At 40.4% G+C, this 22,102-nt stretch overlaps 3 protein-coding genes across 4 annotated transcripts; all 3 read left to right on the forward strand.

Annotated features, from left to right (window-relative positions):
* The first annotated feature begins 2,973 nt into the window (after nucleotides 1–2,973).
* On the forward strand, nucleotides 2,974–8,091 carry LOC115685735 (uncharacterized). Its single transcript, XM_056305007.1, is given in 8 exon segments — nucleotides 2,974–3,204; nucleotides 3,680–3,783; nucleotides 4,009–4,117; nucleotides 4,119–4,226; nucleotides 4,229–4,275; nucleotides 4,277–4,601; nucleotides 5,405–5,531; nucleotides 7,722–8,091. Coding segments are annotated over 8 exon segments (1,125 nt in total). The 3' UTR covers nucleotides 7,796–8,091.
* A 24-nt stretch (nucleotides 8,092–8,115) lies between these two features.
* LOC130134350 (calmodulin-like protein 30) lies at nucleotides 8,116–9,111 on the forward strand. The gene has a single exon (XM_056305090.1). The coding sequence runs from the start codon at nucleotides 8,365–8,367 to the stop codon at nucleotides 8,920–8,922; it is 558 nt and encodes a 185-aa protein (XP_056161065.1). The 5' UTR covers nucleotides 8,116–8,364; the 3' UTR covers nucleotides 8,923–9,111.
* Nucleotides 9,112–10,709: 1,598 nt separating this feature from the next.
* LOC115685685 (protein CHROMATIN REMODELING 25) lies at nucleotides 10,710–21,838 on the forward strand. 2 transcript variants are annotated; one of them, XM_030610773.2, is made up of 22 exons: nucleotides 10,710–11,027; nucleotides 11,428–11,811; nucleotides 12,053–12,139; nucleotides 12,250–12,490; nucleotides 12,556–12,681; nucleotides 12,765–12,821; nucleotides 12,967–13,053; nucleotides 13,629–13,724; nucleotides 13,936–13,986; nucleotides 14,432–14,506; nucleotides 14,597–14,683; nucleotides 15,026–15,117; nucleotides 15,201–15,333; nucleotides 16,288–16,407; nucleotides 16,519–16,632; nucleotides 16,739–16,822; nucleotides 16,942–17,016; nucleotides 17,102–17,160; nucleotides 19,670–19,850; nucleotides 19,927–20,025; nucleotides 20,839–21,224; nucleotides 21,340–21,838. In XM_030610773.2, the coding sequence occupies exons 1-21, from the start codon at nucleotides 10,768–10,770 to the stop codon at nucleotides 21,187–21,189; spliced, it is 2,859 nt and encodes a 952-aa protein (XP_030466633.1). In that variant the 5' UTR covers nucleotides 10,710–10,767; the 3' UTR covers nucleotides 21,190–21,224; nucleotides 21,340–21,838. The 2 variants fall into 2 exon arrangements, with proteins under 2 accessions (XP_030466633.1, XP_030466632.1); XM_030610772.2 differs by having other exon boundaries at nucleotides 20,839–21,838.
* The last annotated feature ends 264 nt before the right edge of the window (nucleotides 21,839–22,102 follow it).

The raw sequence follows: 22,102 nt of genomic DNA on the forward strand, positions 1-22,102 counted from the left end.
GCAAACTCGCTCTTTTTTTGGCCCATACAGTGGACGTCTCTGCTTTGCTTTGTGATTTGTTGATAAACTCATTTGACTCCTTGAAGCCGCACAACAAAATGGACTCAAATATATTAAATGAATATATATGTGGTGGGTCCAGGCGAAAAAAGAAAAGTTGTTGACTCATATAAAAGAAAGAGAATTAGGGCGTGGGTTCCCAAGGTGCACAGGAGCGACGGCGAGCCGCACAGGGAAGAGCCGCACAGTGAAGAGCAAAAAGCCGAGTGTAGAAGAGAAAGGTATGCACGACGTTCTTGGTTTTCGGCCGCGCCGACGTGAACACGGTGATTTTGTTCTATGAGTTTTACATCCTATTGAATTGTTCATTTATAAACACTTGGATTTGGGCTTAATCTAGATATGAGAGCATATGAGCAATTGTAGCTTTGATTCTCCAATTATAGTGGATTATTTGATGATAGCTATACCCGTAGATGTATGTATCGACACTCGGACTGAATCACGTAAATCTTTTGTGTGCTTTATCATTCATCGTTTATTTCTTTGTTTCTCTCGCATGGATTTAATTGCAAAATCCTATCAGTTTCCGCGTTAATATTACCACAATTAGTATCAGAGCTTAAAGATATGTTCTTCTAGATTTTATTTTGGGGCTTTTTCTTGTCTGATTATTCTCTGAAAATTCTATTGTTACAATTATGTTTGGAGCAAAAGTAGAAATTGAGAAGTTTAACGGAAGGAATAACTCTGGGTTATGGAGCATCAAGATGGAGGTGCTATGAACAATCCAAGCTTTGGCTGAAGCATTAGAGGCCAATGATAAGTTGCCCGAAATAATAAAAGATACCAAAAAGGACGTGCTAATGAGGAATGCAATGAGTATAATCCTGTTGAGCCTATCAGATGGGGTGTTAAAAGAGGTAATCAAGAAGGATGCCGCAAAGTTGTGGGCTAAACATAAGACACTATATAACGAAGTGTTTGAATAATCACTTATACATGTTGAAGAAGATGTTTTAGTTTCAATACGCCGAAAGTACATTTATCAGATCTCACCATAAACTCATGATAGATTTAAAAAACGTCGGTAAGATTTTAGATGATGAAGAGCAAGATATGATGTTGTAGCTTATTTACCAGAGTCATTGGTGCACTTTAACGATTTATTACTGTTTGGACTAATTATGCAACTTAAAGGGGGGTGAATAGGTTGATTTGGAAGATTTTAAAACTTTTGTGGAAAATAGCGTGAAATGAATAAGTATTAGGTTACACTGAATGTACAAGAAACAATGTATCACTTGTATACTGGAAATGATAAACAAAAGAACAAGTAGCTACACACAAGGCTATATAGTGGTTCAGCTTTGATTCCAAGCCTATGTCCACTCTCACCACTAACGGCCACAAGTTGGGCTGGATTGCACTAGTAATTTGCTGATCAAGTTACACTCGGTATGCACCACTCCTATCAATTCGTAGATCACACTACCAAGAGGTGGATGTAGCTATCACTTGGTACATTTGACTTTTCAACACAATTACAATGCAGCAAGTTCTATGAACAGACATAATCTTTTAGCTTAGTATACAGCGAGAAGTGACTTTTGGAGAATTACAAGTTCACTATTTTTCTCTAACTTGTTGGCTTCAAAAACCTTCTCTTTTATAGACATCTTCAAACTAGTCGTTGCTAATATCCTAAAGAGGCAAAAATAGCCATTAGAGTCGTTGGTGCTGCTATCCTTGGAACTGACCGCCTATACAGCTTATTCCTGAACTTTTGCAGACTTTCTTGAAATAGCTTCTGCTGTTGCACTGTAGCTGCGATTCTAACTACCTGTCAGATTAACTGTTCTCCTTTCTGCTGGGTCTTCTGCTGTGCCTGTCCAGTCCCAACGGCTACAATAGTGACATAACAGTCATATTAAATGAACCATTACCTAAACATTACCGATTACTATATCTCTTTAGCTTGAATTAAGACATCGTTATTTAGCTAATCTTTGAGATCGATGGTGTTGTTTATCTGATCATTCAAGGACAGTCTTGTGATCTTTTCTTCAATGAATAATATTATGAGTATCACTCAGTCCATTGAATATATCTGTACTTTTAGACAATGTAGATATGATATCAAGAATAGTTTGGGTATCATCAAAATTCATTTGGAAATGTTTCTCCAACAATTACTACATGGGTGCACTAAGCGGTAAAGTCTACCTTTTTCTCTAAGAAGTGGCAGAGAAAGTTGCAAGATGACAGTCTAGTGCAGGATGTAGCGCGGGTATTAGTGATTTGAAGTATAAATCAACATCGGGAGTATAATAGCAGTAGAGGTAAAAACAGGTCGAAGTCACGCCATAGAAAGTCCAAGGAATGCGTGAAGTGTCAAAAGTAGGAGCACATAAGGAGAGACTGTCCGAAACTGAAAAACCGAGGTGATAGGTAGGATGCCACAAGCAGTGTGGTGAACGTTGCCGAGGAGAGCACCAGTAATGCAGAGACTATCTTATGTGTGATTACTAGTTCGTCAAGAGACAAATGGGTGCTAGATTTGGGGTGTTCTTATCATATGATGCCTCATAGGAACTAGTTTACTACTTACCAGATTGCAGATGGTGGTAGAGTTTTGATGGAAAATAATGTAACTTGCTAGGTTATGAAGATGAGGATAGTTCGAATTCGGATGCATGATGGGGTGGTGCGTACGCTCACAGACATAAGGCATGTATCGGATCTCAAGAAGAATCTTATTTCTCTGGAAACACTCAATGACATCAAGTATAAGTACGCCGCTGAAGGTGGAGTACTGAAAATCTCTTGCAGTGCCATGATAGTGATGAAATAGAAGAAAGTGATCTACTAAGAGAGACCATGACAGAAGTTGCTGCAGTTTCATCAGGTTAGTTAGATTTTGACTTGACTCAATAATGGAATATGCGGTTAGAATACATGAGTGGGGCAGGTATGACGATGCTAAATGAAAGGAGGATGTTGAAGGTTAAGAAGATAGGGAAGCTAGACTTATGTGAGCACCACATCTTTGGGAAGCAGCATCGGATTAATTTTACTACAACTATTCATTCGGCTAAGCAACTAGTTGAGTATATTCATTCAAACATCTGGAGCCCGTCTCCGGCTCCTTCGAAAGGAGGTGCTCAATATGTGCTGATATTTATTGACAACTATTCAAAGAAGGTATGGGTATACTTTTAAAGCACAAATTTGATGTGTTCGATTGACTCAAGAAATTTAAGGCATTAATTAAGAAGCAGTCGGATAAACAAATCGGATGCCTGAGAACCGATAATGGCATGGAGTTTTCTGGTAAAGATTTTATCGAGTTTTGCAAGAAATAGGGGATTGTGAGACACCGCACAGTGCTTGGGACACCACAGCAGAATGGCGTAGCAGAACAAAAGAAAAAAACTTTGCTTGAGCGACTCGGTGCATGCTTTCGCATGTAAGACTAGGCAATGAATTTTGAGCCGAAGCATCGAATATGACATGTCACTTGGTTAATTGATTTCTATCATTTGCTATCGAGTGGAAGACTCGCGAGAAAGCGTGGTCGATGAAACCTATTGATTACTCCATATTACGAGTATTCTAATGTCCTGTGTCTGCTCACGTGAGCGATGATAACAAGTTAAATATATGCTTTTAACTGTAGGACGACGGCTCGTTCGGTGCCGACGGCCAGATTTGGAAGAGCCGGCCCAGGCAATGTTTGAACGCGTTGCCAATGGCCACAGAAGACGGCCAAATCATCTGTAGGTGAGCTAGAGGCCTGCGAAAGAAGATGAACAATGAGAAGACAGGAAAAGAAAAAAGCGAATGAAAAGAAGAAATGCCTCTCGACAAAAATACGCATGTTCCGTGCTACTGGAATAAGCATGTGCTCGCCGACCGACTACATTTTCGCTTTTGTTATTTCATGCATATGGAAGATGAAATTCAAAATGAATAAAATAATTAAAATCAAAATCAAAACCTTTTGAGTTTTTGGTGCGGCCACGTTCTTCTCCCTCGGTTTCTCACCCTTCCATTTTCGTCCTCCCTCCTTCCCTCTCTCTCTCTCTCTCCCTCTGCAAAATCCACACCGACCCATTTTCCTCTCGGCCCGGAAGAGTCCACCGGCATCGGCAGAAACCGGTCAATGCGTTGACTCGATGTTCCCCATAAGCCCTAGCTCCGCCTTCGTCCTCCCCAAGCCCTCCCTGTCCTCGCCGCGCCGCGGCCCTCCCTCGCCTGCCGCGCCGCCGGCGCACGTCCCCGCCGGCGGCCCGGCGTTCCCGCGGTGGCTCCAGTTCCCGGTGGCGTCCGCGTCCGCGTCCGCCGCGGACGCTGCGAGGGCCGGGCCGGGCTTCGACGGCGGCGCGGCGGCGGATGCCCCGGCGGCGAGGCGCGACGGCGGCGTCGGCGGCATTGGCGGGGTGAAGGCGAACGCGAGGGAGAGGAAGTGGTCGCGGGACAGGGAGAGCTACTTGACGGACGACGGCGACGCTCTCCCGCTCCCCATGACGTACCCGAATTCGTCGCCCGTGGCCCCCGAGGAAATTGACAAGCGACTTCGCTGCGATCCTGTTGTTGAGGTAGGTACTCTCTCTCTCTCTCTCTCTCTCTCTCTCTCTCTCTCTCTCTCTCTCTCTCTCTCTCTCTCTTTCTCCACTTAATGTAGCTTTAATCCTGGCTGGTATGTTGAATTGCACTTCGGAGGTTGCTGCAGATCAGCTGCTCGCTTCTTTGGCATTCAAAAAGTGTCGCTTTGATGAAGATGGAAAATGATTATGTAGGACTGCGCCAAGTGCGGAAAGATTAGCTATGCTTTGTCCTCCTGTGATAGGAGAATTGAGTAATGGGAGAACTCGCCTGTAGATTTTCGAAGGAATTATGGTTTTGATGCGCTGTTTGCGGTTTCTGGTGCATTTTGCTGGTCTTTGTTCTTAGAGAACTGTACTGTTGCTTGTCGAATTACTACTTTTAAAGCAGCAAAATGATAGTGAAGAGTAATGAAGAACACGAATATGTCGCGCTGTCACTAGAAACAACTTATACCTCGACTCCTAATAAGGCACAACTTTCTGGTGTGATTCGTGGGTACAGATACAGTGAACTAATTTGTGCTGTTCTTTAGCTGAAGATTTTGATTTGTTACTTGAGACTGAGAATGAATTTTGAGCAAACCAACTCTGCTCATGATGCTTTTAGCTGTCGTGTTTACTGGAACTTCGAAATCAAGCGTATCCTACTTTATTTTTGTTTTATTTAGCGGCGCAATTTCATCAGATGACTTGTGCAGTCATCCCATTTCCTTCTAAATTAAAGACATTCTCATCCAAGCAATTTAGAGGGACTCAGATGAAGTGGATTCCTGTCTTGGGTGTTGAAATTGTAGGATTGCAAGGAAGTGGTTTATGAGTGGACTGGAAAATGTCGAAGTTGCCAAGGTACAGGATTTGTCAGCTACTACAACAAAAGAGGGAGGGAAACTATCTGCAAATGCGTACCCTGCCTTGGAATTGGTACACTTTTCCCCCTTAGTAAATTGGGCTTTGCTCTACTTACACTATTGTTGAATAGCTAAAACTAGTTTTACTTGTGCAAAAAGTTTATTTTCTCCAGTCATGAGATTCGAGGATAGAAGCATAACAAGGCAATAAGCCCATCCTAGAGAAAAGAATGTTTACTCATCTTTTTGCTAGCTGTGCTTCTAATTCTCACTTAGATGTTGCACATTGTTCTTTATTTTCTCTTTTATTCCGAGCCATTGAATTATCTTCATGAGATCTTGTGCAACCCGTTATGCTAATTCTATCCTGGATTATTTGTTCTTATTCTGTTTATTAAAAGAGATTCTTTTTCCTGTTTTGCATATTTGAAGTGGACTTAAAGCAGTTCCATTATGAGAAGCTACGCAAATCTTCCATTGTAGGGGCATGTTAATATCACTAAAGGACTTTATGAAGGAATATGATGAGATGTCACTTTTTTGTTTGTAATATGAAGGCTGCTCCCTGTACGTAGAAGCATTCTGATGTTGACTTATAGATACCTATGGTACCAATAAATTGCTCAATAGAGGAGTCTCCTGTTCATATCGTTGTATCTGGTCATAAGCTAAGCTACACGGCTGCTGCATGAGGTCAATAGTTTCTCAAGTGTAATATGATTTCTGGCGCTGTTATTTCCTGTTGAGAAATTCGTATCGTATAGTGGGATAACCTCAAAGCATGAGTTCTTTCTGTCTTGGGCTATTTTATTTTGTACTTATAAGTGCATGATGACACAATTCGATGTCTTAACAATTATATGTTAATGTTCGCTGATAGTTTCATTGCCTTCCTGTAAACAACAGCAAATTCCAAATTGTTGAATAATGCTTTATTTGGGAACTTAGGAGGTGGAGAAAATTGGGGGGATGGGAATAGAAATTTCAATAGATTTAAACTTGTCCCTCTATATCATCTCTCTCACAGAAATTTAAAAATATGCAAACATCATACCCACTTCCATTCTCCCCTCTTTCATTAGTTTTCCGAATAGAGCCTTGGAGAACGACTTATCAAATGAGTCGGGGATAACTTTTGATGTAAAATTTTCCCTTTATATCTCTCTCACAGAAATTTGAAAGTATTCCAAACTTAACACCTGCTTCCGTTGCCCCCTCTTTCATTGGTTTCCCAATCAGAGCCTTAGAGAACAACTTATCAAATGTGTTGGGTATAACTTTTGGTTTATTTGCTATTGTGTGAGTCATGAGGTCAATGCTTCTTAACAATTTTCTTGCTTGTGATAGCATGTTGAGTGCGATGCAGGCTCCATCCTATGTGTCTGCATCATATATGTTCTGGGCTGGTCAGAGGCTGTTCTTCTGATTCACTTTGCGCAATAGATCAGTTGGGGCCAAAAAGCGAAACCTATACAGCAGAGCTTATTTTTATCTGATTAAAGCTGAGTAACTCATGCTCATTCCATGGGCATTGTAAGAGTCTAGAATACTTTCTCCTTTGGTGAGAGTGAGCTAGATAATTCATATCTTAGAGCTTTTAAGGCTTGTTTTCCTTTTCAAGGAAATTAAACTGGAGATCCACTCTCAATATGAATTTACGTCTCTGAGTCTTCTTTAACTGATAGACCCTCTATTCGTGTTTATTATATGCTACAAAGTAGTTCTTCGACTCAGGTTTTATTTCTTTAACCAATAGACCCTCCTTTCGCGTTTTCTAACCGATAGACCCTCTTTGCATTAGCAACTTTTTCGGCTAATGTAATATTTTCTGCGACGTCACACTCTGGTTTCCACTATGTGCCTATTGTATTAGTAGTATTGTTATTTGAACTGTTTCAGAATATAGTAAGTGCAGTACAGTACTTTGAAGGATGGTATGAGCCTTTTGTATTGTGGAAAATGCATTGACCCTTTAACTATTATTGATACTTCTTTCCCGCTATGTCTGTTTCGGCTGCATATTTCTGTTTTTTCCTTCTAAAGCCCACTCAGCTGCATGTCGCGTATATCTGCAGGTTGCTTTAGCCGTAAAACGCTTTAAATTTTTCTATGATTTTTTTTTGTACGTGGATGTGATAACCATGAAGTACGTCAATTACTCCTAATAAATACCACTGAGGAAATATGTGAGGTCTGCAATATTTGCCATTGATGTACGATACGAACACCTCCAAGGCTTCATCTTGATAAATTCTTGCTGCAGGGTATGTGCAGAAGATAACAGCTCGCAAGGATATTGAAGTAATGGAAGATTTGGACAACGGAAAGCCGCCTTGACCAACACCTATGCATATTAGCATCTCCAGGATTCTTTGCTCCCATCTTCTTCCATTTTTCCCCAAACCGAGCGATTTTCCCCCTACACATTCGTGCTATCATTTTTCCTGTAGATTAGAAGACGGATTCTTGTAATACAATAATCTCAAGGTCCAATATGGAGAGAACGTAGGCAACATCTCTAGAATAGAGTTGATTGCATAACCCGAAAGAGGAAACTGCCCAGCCATTGAAAGGCATATATTCTTTTCTTTCTCTTACGTAGTTCTCTTCCCCTTGCGACCACAGCTTTTGTCTTTCTGCATCTTGCTTTGTAGTTTTGGAATCTATGCTTTGTCGTTGAGTCACCTTTACCTGGATTGTTCTGCAAGTTGGGGAATGTTTATCCGATAGTATCGGTACAAGGTTCCTGTAACAGTTGCACACGCACACGGAATGAAAGCAAGATTATGACGCCTTTAGAATCGAACAAACTGGAGACGCGTGTGTCTACCATCAATCCATCACTATAAATACCAAGCTTATGTAACTGTGTCCTGTAAAGGGTTGAAAATTTTGCATCCTGGAAAATGTCAACTTCCAGCTATCTTGATTTGCAGTACAACCTTTCCAAGAGGAAGATCCTGCGAGGGCCATCCCGGCTCTTCTCTTCACGGTCCAGACAGAATTCCGGCCTCTTGCCTACCTTTCAACCTAATGTGGAGGAGACGAAGCGCGTCTTTGACAAGTTCGACTCCAACAAGGATGGCAAGATCTCTCAGCAGGAGTACAAAGCGGTTCTCCGAGCCCTCGGCAAGGAGAACCTGATCGGGGAAGTCCCGCAGATCTTCCGAGTGGCTGATCTGGACGGAGACGGGTTCATTGATTTCAAAGAGTTCATGGAAGCGCAGAAGAAAGGGGGCGGGATAAAGACGAGGGACATCCAGAGTGCGTTTTCCACATTCGATCTCAATGGTGACGGGAAAATCACGGCCGAAGAGGTTTTGAAGGTCCTAGGGAACCTCGGAGAGAGGTGCAGCCTCGAGGATTGCCGGAAAATGGTGAGAGCAGTCGATCAGGACGGTGATGGCGCGGTGGACATGGACGAGTTCATGACTATGATGACTCGGACGCTGAAATCTAACTAAAGGGAACAACAAGTGCTTGTATTGTAATCCTTATTCAAATGTTTGCTCTGGGTGTCATAGGCTCTGTAGATTACTGCTATCGCTCTGTGGAAATCGTTTCTACTCCTAGTAATGTAAAAATAAGACTCTTCGATGTTGGCCATCTCGTGCCGTTTGCGATTTAGGATGTGATTATGCAATATTTTATCTCTGCAGTAGAAAATTTTTAGGGAAATTATCCAAAAAGCCCTAAATCTATTGTTTAGTCATAAACCTTTTAATCGTGTCAATTTAGTATAAACATATTGACGATTTGCCAATGTAATTCTTCCGGCCAATTTTGATTGGATATCGATGACATGGACGCCGGCCATCCTATGTGGCATGAGTGTACAATACGTTCAGGACTTTTTGAATAAGCCCAAAATTTTTTAGCGTTCGACTTCAAGCCGCCGAACTATCTATGTGGTATTTGTTGGATTTTTAAGGTCGAGGTGATATTAAATTACTACACCAACTGTATTTTTTAACGGAAATTGGGTGCTTAACACTATCTTATTTTGTGATAAGAACGACAGGAATGTCATAACTTTCGTACAACCTCACTTGAATGCTATAACTTTTTTTTCGTTCACATAAGTATCACATCGGAGTAAAATCGATTATTTGAGTGTCATTTCCGGCAAATCATCCTACATGAATTTTTTTGCATTTTTTTAAAATTTTTGATTTTTTTTATTATTTATTATTTTCCTTTTTTTTGTCTGTTGGCCATAAAGGCCTTGCCCACGACTGGCGAGGCCACGATAGCCTCGCCCAAGGCCATCGCGGCGTCACTTGTTGCGCGTGCCCTCACTATATCTGGGTGAGGTCGCCTTGCCCGCAGTCGACGGGCTGCAAAAGCCCTTGCCCATATCCGATGAGGCCTAAATGGCCTCTTGTAGGGCCATTGTGCCCTCCTTACTGCGAGCGAGAGTGCTAAGGCCCTTGTCGGATCTGAGCGACGCCGTCAAGGGATTTTCCGACTAGGCAAATTATCAATAGCACTTAAAGTGATTGTTTTTCAAAATTGTGACATTTAAGTGATCAATTTTTCAAATTTGTGGTATTTAAGTGAGCCAAAAAATTACAACAATTGTCCACATTAGTGCTCGCGATGCCACGTAGGACGATCGGCGTCTACTTCGGATTTTCCGGCAAAGGAAATGGCCAATAGTATTTAAGTAATCGATTTTTTCAAATTTATAACACTTAAGTAAGCGAAAAAAAAAGTATGACACTCAAGTGAACCCGTACAAAAGTACGGTACTTATGTTGTTCTTATCCCATCTTATTTTTTTGGGTCAATTTCACTTTTGTCTCTTTTAAGTTAAATTGCATATATATATATATATACATATGTATATGTATATATGTATGCAATTTTATATGAGGATTAGAGGGGAGAGTGAAAAAATTAAACGCATAATGACAATACACATCCAAAGACAAAGACCATATCGTCGTAACAGGTTGAGCAGTTCACAAGTTGGGCAGGCTCCATCTTAGAACCAAGAACCGAATCGGTTGGTCCCGATATAGTTCCCGAGTTGGATCAGTCCGGTTTAGGGTTTTGACAATTGGTCCTGTCCGGTCAGGGTATTTTTTTTTTTGCATCTGAAACCGAGAACCGCCAAAAAACCCGATTGGTTCGGTCCGGTTCCCGTGCACATTCTCACGTCATGGTATTGGAAAGGGCAAAAACGACATTTCTCATGGTATTTAAAGCCCGCCATCATTTTACCGCCATCCTGCTGCCTTCTCTCAGCGGTGCTCCGTCGCGCTTGTGTTGACCGTGCGAGTGCGTGGGAGAGAGCGGCGTCATCCATGGACGACGGCGAGGACGTCCTCTCTGAAGGTTCCGATTCGTACCTTCCGACCGACGACGAAGAAGATGAAGAAGAAGAAAGCGGCGGCGGAGGAGGAGGAGGAGGAGGAGGAGAGGGAAGCGATGAAGAAGAAGAAGGAGAAGAAGCAGCGGTCGAGGGAGAAGCTAGGGCACGTCGCAACCGTAGATCTAGAGGCTCCTCCGTGCCGGCCGGCGGCGACGAGTACCGGAAGTCGAAGAACATCGACGCTCTCGTGAGGTGATTTCCAACTTTTCCGATCTCGCGGGAGCGGTATTCGCACTTGCCAGCTCCGTCTCCGCAATTTTATTGGCGAAACGGTGGGGGAACGATCACAGTAATAGGCTCTGAGATGGAGGTTTCTTTGGAATAACCGACGCGATCGATTTGCCCCAAAGCTATGATAGCTGATGAGATTACTTTAATTCGCCTGTGCTTTACGGATTGTATGGTGACCAAGAAATCTGCCATAGAATTGTTCGACGGGATGTAGATGTTAGCGAGCTATAATTTTTGCCCTTGGTGTTGCTTGATTTTAGTTTCACCTTCTCTTCTGCACGTTGATTTTGGCTGGATTTTAGTTCGGGTTTATTCTGGGTTTGATCTGATAAATTTCTGCCATGTGAATTTTGCAAATCAGAGGCAACCTCATCGTGAGAAGGCAGGCACTGTTACCAAGAGTGCTTTCGGTGACGGAAGGAGCTGCCGTGTGTCGGAAACCCTTCAAACCTCCCTGCACTGATGGATATGATGATAGGAACGGACAGCTTCATCGTCGTCTTTCAGCCCGTAAAAGATTTGTACCATGGGGCTCTTCAAGGCCTGTTTTTGTGGAAGTAACTAATCGGCTCAATGTGTTACCAAGCGCTGCCGAGAGGGATGTGGAGGATGAGAAGGTGGATCTGCCACCTGGGGTTGAACCTCTGGTGCTGTGGCAACCTGAAGATTCGGAGGTCGCATCTGGTAGTGCAGTGTCAATTGAAGTGGATCCATTGCTTGTGCGTTTCCTTCGACCCCATCAAAGGTAATGCTCTTGAAAGACATCTGGAATTGGTTGATGAAATTTAAGTGTCAGAAGACTTTTATATGTTCACCAGCAATGTGTGTGCGTGTGTGTGTTGCGCGCGCACGTGTGCAATTGAACTTTTAGAGGACTGATTAGAAATAGGAAGATCCTGTAGCATGGAAACTCACTGCAGTATTCGAGAAACCATTTTCTTGTCTTACATAAAAACAAATGAAGTGGTTCTCATTTATTCATGCAGGGAAGGCGTCCAGTTTATGTTTGAATGTGTTTCAGGTCTATGTGGTAATGACAGCATAAATGGATGCATTCTGGCTGATGACATGGGGTAAATATCTTAGCTTTGCCATGATGTCTCTTTTGTGTGTCTTGACATTGTTCTATGTCCAATTTGTTTGGATACATCTCAAAATTCGTATGATTTGTTGTACTTTGCAGTTTAGGAAAGACATTACAGTCAATCACTTTACTGTACACGCTGCTCCGTCAAGGATTTGATGGAAAGCCAATGGTTAAGAAAGCCATCATTGTCACACCCACTAGTCTTGTGAGTAACTGGGAAGCAGAAATTAGTAAGTGGCTGGGAGACAGAATCCAGCTTATTGCTCTTTGTGAAAGCACCCGAGATGACGTCATTCTAGGAATTGATCGTTTCACAAGTCCCCATAGCTCTCTACAGGTAAATTTGTTATTCAGTTTTCATGTCTTAGGATATCCTCACTAAATTCAAATTCCCTTGTGCAGGTTCTTATTATTTCATATGAGACATTCCGGATGCATTCATCAAAATTTAGCCACAATGAATCCTGTGAACTCCTCATATGTGATGAGGCTCATAGACTAAAAAATGACCAAACATTGACAAATCGGGTAAGATATGCTTACCAGATATGTTCCTGCATTGTTGATGCCTGTGATTGTTCCTTCTTTGACATCATTGTTAAACATGCAAGGCTTTGGCTGCTCTCTCTTGTAAACGCCGCATCTTGTTGTCAGGAACCCCAATGCAGGTAAGAAGCATTTGTTTCTGATTACCATTTTCCACTTCTGGGTATCAAAGTGTTTGCTTCTGCTTCGAATGTAATGTGCGTCTTTTTTATCAATCATTCTTCTTGGTTTTTTTTAATTAGCCTTTAAACTTTTGTTGTTATTCAGAATGACTTGGAAGAGTTCTTTGCCATGGTTAATTTCACAAATCCTGCAATCTTGGGTGACATTGCATACTTCCGCCGTTACTACGAGGTGAGTCAATTGCTTTACTGCCACATGCTTTGGGCATCTGTTATAGTGTTGGAGTTATGATAGTGACAAGACAAAATGCACAGAAAGAAAGATGTGATATACATGTATTTAATATTCTATTTCACTGACGGTCTTATGTGTTTTGGTGCTACATTAACACTGTCTCTTGTAGAGATGAGTCGTGTGCTGACACTTTAAGAGCATCACCTTGGTTTTGTGGTTCACCATGGTTAAAGTAACCCCCGGGTGATGCACCAACTGAACCATATTAAATGAAAAAGACAGTTGAGTCAAAGGGAAGCTTTGTTGTTTTTTATGAATCACTTCAGATTGGAACACCTGCAAGCTAATCATTGTCAGATGGAAAAATTTTGGTTTTTTTGATGGTGAAATCAAGATGATTTCACTTAGAAAGGTAGTCATACAACCTAATACTCATGCACTAGGATACATTGTCGCTGTACTTGTGAATTCACTGGCGATTAGAAGAAACCCTTTGTGGTTATCTCCATCTTTGTGTTTTTCAATTTCTTATAATTTGATTATTTTGGTGATCTGTCACGTGACTTGTAAAGGCGCCAATTATCCGTGGAAGAGAACCTACTGCCAGTGAAGAGGAGAAAAATCTAGGTTGTGAGCGCTCTTCAGAGCTCAGTGCCATAGTAAATCAGGTATGTTGTTGCGCTAGCAGACAATCCAGGAATTTATCCTTATTTGCTATCTGGTTTACCATCTAGTCCTATAAAGTCATACAATCCTGGGATTTATCATCTTTTCTCATATAAGTTCTACGATCAGTTTCTCACAAGGTTAATTTCTGCATGTACAGAGCGTCTTTGAATTGGAAATTGACCTCAGCTTTGAATGGTTTAATTTTTTCAGTTCATACTAAGGAGGACAAATGCTCTTCTATCAAATCACCTACCACCGAAGGTTTGTCTCTTTAATAGTGAACCAAGAGAGATTCTGGTTATTTATCTACTTTCTCAGTGTTTTCTATTATAATTAGTTTGAATGAGACAAGCTCATTTGAACTCTAAGTCTCTAGTGTTGCTTCATTCTTTCCGACTAATATACATCTCTCTGGCTTACAAAACCCTGTCCCTGTATGGGACAGAATTTTTGGCTTCCTGATAGAAGAGAATTTTTATTTGTCGACACAAACGGTTTGATATTCTGTTGCACAAAGAGATGAGCAACAGTAGAGATGAAATCGCCTTTCTGTTCCAACAAAATGTAGGGTTTAACTATGTCATTCTTTATTGGGAGGTTAAAAATTACATCATAAACTTTTTAATTTGTTACACGAATATTTTCTGCTTGATGTTATATTTGCTCATCATAATTCTGTGACTTTGACATCTTTTTTCTCTTTCAGATAGTAGAAGTTGTTTGTTGTAAGTTGTCTCCACTTCAAACAGAACTTTATAACCATTTCATACATTCCAAAAATGTATGGATATATACTTTTCAATCTTACTTTGTGGTTAATGCATTTGCTGTATCAAAAGTTCTCATCATGTTGTGTTGCCCTCACATGCAGGTTAAACGAGCAATCACTGAAGAAATGAAGCAATCGAAAATTCTTGCTTACATCACAGCACTTAAGAAGCTGTGCAATCACCCAAAAGTATGACACTCGTACCATCAGAATGTTTTTGCTTGAGACTTTACTGGCCTCTTCCATTTTTTGTATCTGTTCAAGGTCCAATTTGAAATGCACATGGATGCACACTCTGATAAATCAACTGCAGATGCTTTTTGGTTGCTGTACCATTATAAGGATAGCTTTTACTTAATCCAACACATCTTAATTCTTGTTATGTGTCACCACTTCAGATTTTTCCGTGTACCTGTATTCAGGCCCTATGAGATGATCTGCTTCATCCACCTCTTGTACCTCTTGGCCATTCCATTTCAAGCATCTGCTACAGTTTAAAATTCTCTTTTCATGAAGTTATTTTTTCTGTAGCTAATCTATGATACTGTCAAAAGTGGAAGTCCCGGAACTTCAGGGTTTGAAGACTGTGTACGATTTTTCCCTTCAGAGATGTTCTCAGGAAGGTTAGCACTTCTATTCCACCTTTGGATTTTGCATAGTGTCAGAATATCATGTTTCTTAAGGAATTGATCATTAATTTTTGTAGGTCTGGATCCTGGAGTGGGGGTGATGGGGCCTGGGTTGAACTCTCAGGAAAAATGCATGTCTTGGCCCGGTTGCTGGCCCATCTTCGTCAACGCACAGATGATCGCATTGTCCTTGTCTCAAACTATACCCAGGTTGTTTTCATTAGAATGAAGTAATTGAATGCTTTGAATGCTATTACATACAATTTGAACTTGTTACCACCTTTTAGTCTGTAATCTAGCTTGTTAATAAATCATCATTCATGATACACTTCTCACTGACATTGCCAGCATATGTTGCTAGTTGGTAGCAAGTGCTATTTTACAGTTTATTATGAAAGTTTGCTGGTAACAGAGTGAGCACACATGTTGCATTATTGGCACTTGTAGACAGTAATTTGTCTGTCATTGCAAGAACAGTGTTCATATTAAGGTTCCTATGCACTCTCAGTAGGTTTGATGGTTTTCAAATTATTTTGTTCCATAATGGGGCATCAAGTTTAAATGAAGTGGCAAAGCTTTGTAGTCTCATTTTAGCTCCCTATTAGATCCTAAACTTTTTCTCTACAAATTTTAATTCTCCTCTTCCTTTGTAGTTTATCATCACCAAAGAAGATTTTCGCAATCCTTTGATTCTGCATTGATTGTGTGATATTTATGTCGTGATCAACCTTTGAAGTAGTGCAATTATTTATGGCAAAAAAAAAAAGTATTGCAATGGTTACTGAGTTGCTGTTGTATTATGTAGGATATATGAAGCTGCCACTTAACGAAATTTCACTTTGATATTGTATGGGAATTTTCTGCTTGTAATCACTCATTCTGATTATTTTTTAGACACTTTGATCATGTTAATTAATTTGAAAGTAGCAAGTATTTTGAAACTAGTAACCATTCTCAATAACTTAGATGAGCATTGGAATCAGATTTCAGTCCAGGAAACTTTTCAGAGGGGCTTAAGAGAAGCTTACTTTTGTGTATCTAGACTGTTTTACTTCCGCAGTCTGATTATACTTTAGTTGATTGAAATTAAATTGTTCATTGAAACCTTTTTCTCTAAGGCACAATACTGAAGCAATTATCTGGTTACTGTTTGCAACTTACCAGACATTGGATCTCTTTGCCCAATTGTGTCGTGAAAGAAGATATCCATATCTGAGGCTTGATGGATCCACAACAATCAGCAAAAGACAAAAGTTAGTCAATCATTTCAATGACCCATCAAAGGTATAAATTTATTGATCAAGCAGTAGTCAAGATAAATTGGTCTGTGTTCTTAATGTTCCTTCTCTAGTGAAATGGGCTTCATTGTAATCACCCTTAGCTGATAATTTCCAGGATGAGTTTGTGTTTCTCTTAAGCAGCAAGGCTGGTGGCTGTGGCCTCAATTTGATTGGAGGTAATCGCCTGGTCTTGTTTGATCCGGATTGGAACCCAGCCAATGACAAGCAAGTAATCCTTCGAACCTCACTTCTCATGTATGAGAATGGCTTTACTGGGAAAATTCCATATGAAGATATCTTGATTGTGCCAATTGTCCATTTGTCTTGACAATCAGGCTGCCGCCAGAGTATGGAGGGATGGACAGAAAAAGAGAGTATACATTTACAGATTTTTAAGCTCCGGAACAATTGAAGAAAAGGTTTGATATGAATTAATCTGGATTCTCAGCTAATACTTTTTATGTTTTTTTAAGAATTACTGTTGTCAAAATTTCCACTATTTTTAGATCCAGTTTAATAGGCTACTAAACATCTGTAGGTATATCAACGTCAGTTATCGAAAGAAGGTCTTCAAAAAGTAATTCAACAGGAGACTAGTACACTTGCGGCAGAGGTACAAAGTCATTTGACTTTCCGATGTTTATTATGGCGTACCTTTTTTTCCTTTTAATGATGGTAATGGAGAGTTAGAAATGCAGAGTAATTGTCTTTCGACGGAAGAACTGCGTGATCTATTCACATTTCATGAAAAGTCAAGGTACTCAAGTTTTTTCCCATATTTGTCGCTTCCAGTAGTCATTTACAAGAGTAGGCACTTTAAATTAGCAAAGTCAAATGAATTGTGGAGGTTTGAGACATTTGACTGTGATTTTGAAATTTAAATTCGAAACGGTTTGGGGGTTTATTTTCAGTCTTCTACCTGTCACTGATATACGGTGTTGAATCCAAAAACATTTTCTGTATAGCTTATGTCATCATGGTTTTGATTGCATAGGCGGGGCATGCTCGACAGACATGAAACTTCAAAATTCTGAAAGGCTTATGCTCATCGACGTTTTCTGTTTAATTCAGAATATGCAGCCCTTAAACTTATGAGATTCAATTAGTTCAGTACAGCTAGTCACCTAATTCTATCAAGGTGTTCATCTCTCTTCATCAATGCAAATACAATACACTACCAAGTTTCTAATCATGCTAGGAGCTAGTAGCCCTCAGCTGTTGGGTTCAGAACAATTGACACAATTCGCTAAATCCACTTTCCACCTTTTAGTGTAAGAAGTGCAAGGGTGGGGATCGACTTTGGTCAGCTTCACTTTTGATTCGATCTTCTAGACAAATGATCCATCTCATGATATAGGATCCACTCCAAGATTGTAATACTGGTACCTCCTGCTAAAGTTGAGCCCTGTCCTGCTGTCAAAAAGCATCTGCTTCAGTAGGGCAGTGACATAGTTTATGCACTGACGAAACCAATGTGATATCCATTTTATGGAAAACAAAACTAATTTAGATTGCTTACGTGGGAAGCTGGAAATTTTTAATAAAGAAGAGCAACTTTGAGAAGGTAGGTCTTAAATTGGAGACATATTGTCTGCACGTGGGACACAGTTTAAGTTGAGCATATCCATTTTGGTGTGTAATTATTCCCTTGATCTTCTTGCCCTTTTCAGTGCACAAACATTCTTTCTGGTCAATATGGTTGACTCAATGTGATGGTAGAAACTTCAAGCAATTAAGAAAGAGGGTTCTTTATGGAAGCTTAGAATCTCAAATCTTGGGGCTTTTCAGTTTTAACTGAGAGAATCAACTTGTGAGCCATGTTTTGCCTTGTTTGATATCAAAAGGTCTTCGAAATGTTATTCAAAGAAGGCTACACGCACAATTGCAGCAGAGGTGCAATTTGTGCTACCTTCTGATGTTCCAATGCAGTTTACTTTTTTCATTTATAATAGGTTTATGTAAATGCAGCGTCTTTTGTTTTCAACAGAAGAGCTACATGATCTGTTCTTCACACCTTCTTATTGTTCGATCTAGCCTCATCTTTTATCCATAAAGATCCCTCACTTCCAGTAGTTATCCTCATTAGTATGAACTTTATGTAAATTAGCTAAGTGGACGAAATCTGGATATCTGAGTCATTTGACTATTTTTTTTTTTATTTTTTAAGTTGAAAGCACTTTTGGGGGTTTACTTTCAGTCTTCTACTACACAGTGTTGAATTCAAGAATCTTTTCCGGAGACGTTGTTTTTCTCAGCTACTGCTGTGATAGGAACTTAGTGCAACTTGGGTTTTATTGCATAACTGAGACATGGTGGATCAAGATAAAGCATCGAACTTCAAAGATGGTTAGGCCCATGTAACATCTTGTTTTTTATTCAGAATATGCTGCCTTAAAACTTATGAGATTCATATTCTTGGGAGGATGCAACCATACAGGATAGACAGTCACTTGATTCTGTTGAGATGTTCGTCTGTCTCTATCCATGCGAACGGACTACCAAGTTTCTAAGTATACCAGTAGCTAGTAGCCTTTAGCCATCATCCCCTTGTTCAGAATCATCGACATAATTCATTGAGTTCTCTCAACTTCCTTACTGTTGGTTTAAGAAGTGTGAGGGTGGGCATCACTTGCTCTGGACAACTTTAGCAGCTTCACTTCTTATTCAATGATCCATTTCAGAACCCCTCATCACTTCCAAAATTGAATTAGTCTGGTATATCCTACTGAACCCTGTCCTGCTGACACAGACACTCTGAGATATTCAACTTTGAGATAAGCTTCGTTCCTTTAGTGACAATTTTGCGTGCACTCATAGGACCGATGATACTCTTTACTATTTTTGTTTTGAAATTAGACCATGTGGTAAACTGTAATCGTTTAATAAAGAAGAGCAACTTCAAGAAAGTAATTGGTAGGTTTATCCAGTTCCAGACATCTTGCTTGCATGCGATAGGCAGTTTAAATGGAGCATCCTGATGTTTGGGTTTGTTCCCTTAACCTCTTTCAGTGCGTAAGCAAATTTTTTTCTTGTCAATATGCCTGACCCTGTGGGATGGTGGCAATTTGAAGCAACTAGAAGAGGGTTGCTTATGGAAGCATGGAATCTTAATTTTTGGGGCTTTTCTGTTTAATCAAAGGAATCAACTTCTAAGCCATATATTTTGCCTTGTTTGCTGCTTGCTGGCAACCTGATGTGTTTCTTGCGCTAGTAGAAAATATTCACTTTTCTTCCTTAATTTGAATTGTTGTTCTGTGTTTTTTTAGGTCTGAGATACATGAAAAGATGAACTGTATTCGCTGCCAGCACATTGATGATGCTGAAACCATTGGTGACAGAAGAGATAGTGCATGGGATCAAAGTACCTCTCCGACAGATACTTCTGACATAGGTTCATTTGCAGAAATAGCTGGATGCTTGCATAAGTTAAAGGCCTCAGAAAAACAGGTTAGCCAACAATTAGCCTTTTTATAACACTTAATTATGTTTTTGGGCGTCTGAGTTTATTACTGGTTGTGATCAGATCGGGACACCGAAGGAAGAGGACTTAGGCAGTTGGGGCCATCATTTTTTGGCTACATCAGTACCAGATATTATCTTCCAAGCTTCAGCTGGTGATGAGGTCTGATGCTTGCTTTTGCACATATGCGCTAGATTCTCGCTTTCACACATGATTGTGGGATGGGTTTAGCTTTTCTAAATGTTAGTGACGCTTATCATGTGAGAATATGAGATCTAGCAAATTCAATCATTGAAGGAAATATAATTCACTGGAGAAGAACTTGTTCATCGTTACTGAATTTCCTTGCCTTTTAAAATGAGATTGTTTAGAGATCTATCTGGTGAGGATATTTCCCCAATGCTTGATTGTGTTTGAGGACAAGATGAAAGCAATTGTTTATGCAGTCCAAGTGCATTGTGTATGAGGATAAGATGAAATTAATTGTTTATTCAGTTCAAGTGCATTGTGTATGAGGATAAGATGAAATTAATTGTTTATTCAGTCCAAGTGCTTTATCATTGTTGTAAAGATTATTCCTGCAATTAAAGGAAATCAAGGATATGCTGATGGTAAAACATCTAGGAAACAAGAAGCGATTGTTATGTCCTATCTTGCAATTCTTGACTGTTTGACCATTTTATCACTTTGATTTATAATTCTCTACCCCCTATTTCCAAGCTCCTGTTTCTCCCACCTAATTGAATAGACTAATGTGCAATTGCTAAATCATCACCTTCACTCCTCTTGCGGATCAAAACTGAACTCGGTGATTATCTGATAGATAACGAGATAATTGATCATCTCTAGTGAGTTAGGATTTTAAATGCCTGTGAGTTTGAGATTGCATAGATCTATCCATTTTTTAAATTTCTGTTCTTATTAGACGTACTTCATTCCCAGGATTACAGTGCTCAAATGTTCATACCAATGCAGGTCACATTTGTCTTTACAAATCAAGTGGATGGGAAGCTTGTGCCAATCGAGACAGCAATTAGCGAAAAAATTAGGACAGAGGAGAGCAGGCCCAATCTGAAGCAACATATGAACCAGAAACCCAGGCTAGAGCAGCAGCGTTTAAAGGAGCAACAGTCGCATCGCAGTTCCCTCACAACAGTTCTATCTTCGTTGTCCAAGACCTCACAAGGGTCAGAAAGAAGACCACTTAAAATCATCCTAAAAGGGACAGGGATTGCTCCATTGAGGAGCAAACTGTCTCTTGCTCATCAGTTGCCACAGAAAAGACCATGCGATGCTAGTTTAGATCACGACGATGACTTCTTGTGACGATTCGAGCATCTCGATCTCAAGTGACGGGCTGTGTAAACTTCCTCTTCTATCTCTGAGTTCATTGGATTGATCAAAGCTCAACAGCACACGCGGCTGCACACGATCCGGCAAAACTAAACTAGTTGGGCTCACGTATTTATACTGCAGCACAGATGGCTCAAAGAGTTTAATCTTTCAAAGAAACGTTCCATTCCCAAAATTAAAGCAGGGAGCATGATTACCAGAAAGTGAAAAATACTGATTCAGGTGGAGGATGAGCTTGAGCAAAGACACTAAGCTTTCAGTTCCAGAGGATACAGCAGACTCACGACTCCCTTGCCCAGTTTAACATCCAGGAATCATGCTTTTCGAGTAACCGGTTGTCCAAATCACAACATCGAGCAGCATGGCACTACTGTAGAATTCTCTAATCAGAGCACACACTGTGATCCATGAAGGATATAGGGTTTTTTTTGGGACAATTTTCCCATAAATGTCGTCATACATGGGTTGGTAAGTGAACTCTCTACAATGTACACTGGGCAAAGAAGTCGAAATGTTTTACCCACCGCTCGAGAAGTTGTCACGTGACAAAAGTTGTAGATTATATTGCTTTTAAGGGTTACGATGAATATATTTTTGAACTTCTATGTAACGGCTTGTGAGCCATGAGCCCACCTAAGACTAATGGTGTCGAGATTAAGAGCGAGGTCGAAGGTGCTTGTATGTCCAAGAATTAGGTACTTTTTATGGCATCTTGGTCCTGCTCCAGTCGAGGGCGGGGGTGGCAGTGTCGCCGGCGAGAGTTGGGGTTCCTTGCCGAGGTCACGTGGATGGATCAGACTTCTCTCTGTATTAAAAGCTAACGGAGCGAACAAGAGTAATGTGGAGACAAATTTCAAAATCTAAGTACACGAAATGAAAATTAAGT

This window comes from Syzygium oleosum, unplaced genomic scaffold (assembly GCF_021117445.2).
Source record: "Syzygium oleosum isolate NSW1041296 unplaced genomic scaffold, Sole_v2.1 Sole_v2.34, whole genome shotgun sequence".
Taxonomy (NCBI): domain Eukaryota; kingdom Viridiplantae; phylum Streptophyta; class Magnoliopsida; order Myrtales; family Myrtaceae; genus Syzygium; species Syzygium oleosum.

Excerpts from the sequence above, each read along its gene's own strand:
- LOC130134350 (XM_056305090.1), top strand. The coding sequence starts at position 8,365 with ATGTCAACTTCCAGCTATCTTGATTTGCAGTACAACCTTTCCAAGAGG.
- LOC115685685 (XM_030610772.2), top strand. The coding sequence starts at position 10,768 with ATGGACGACGGCGAGGACGTCCTCTCTGAAGGTTCCGATTCGTACCTT. Across the intron at positions 19,851-19,926 it reads TAAAGGCCTCAGAAAAACAG|ATCGGGACACCGAAGGAAGA; the intron begins GTTAGCCAACAA and ends GGTTGTGATCAG. Across the intron at positions 20,026-20,838 it reads AAGCTTCAGCTGGTGATGAG|GTCACATTTGTCTTTACAAA; the intron begins GTCTGATGCTTG and ends ATACCAATGCAG.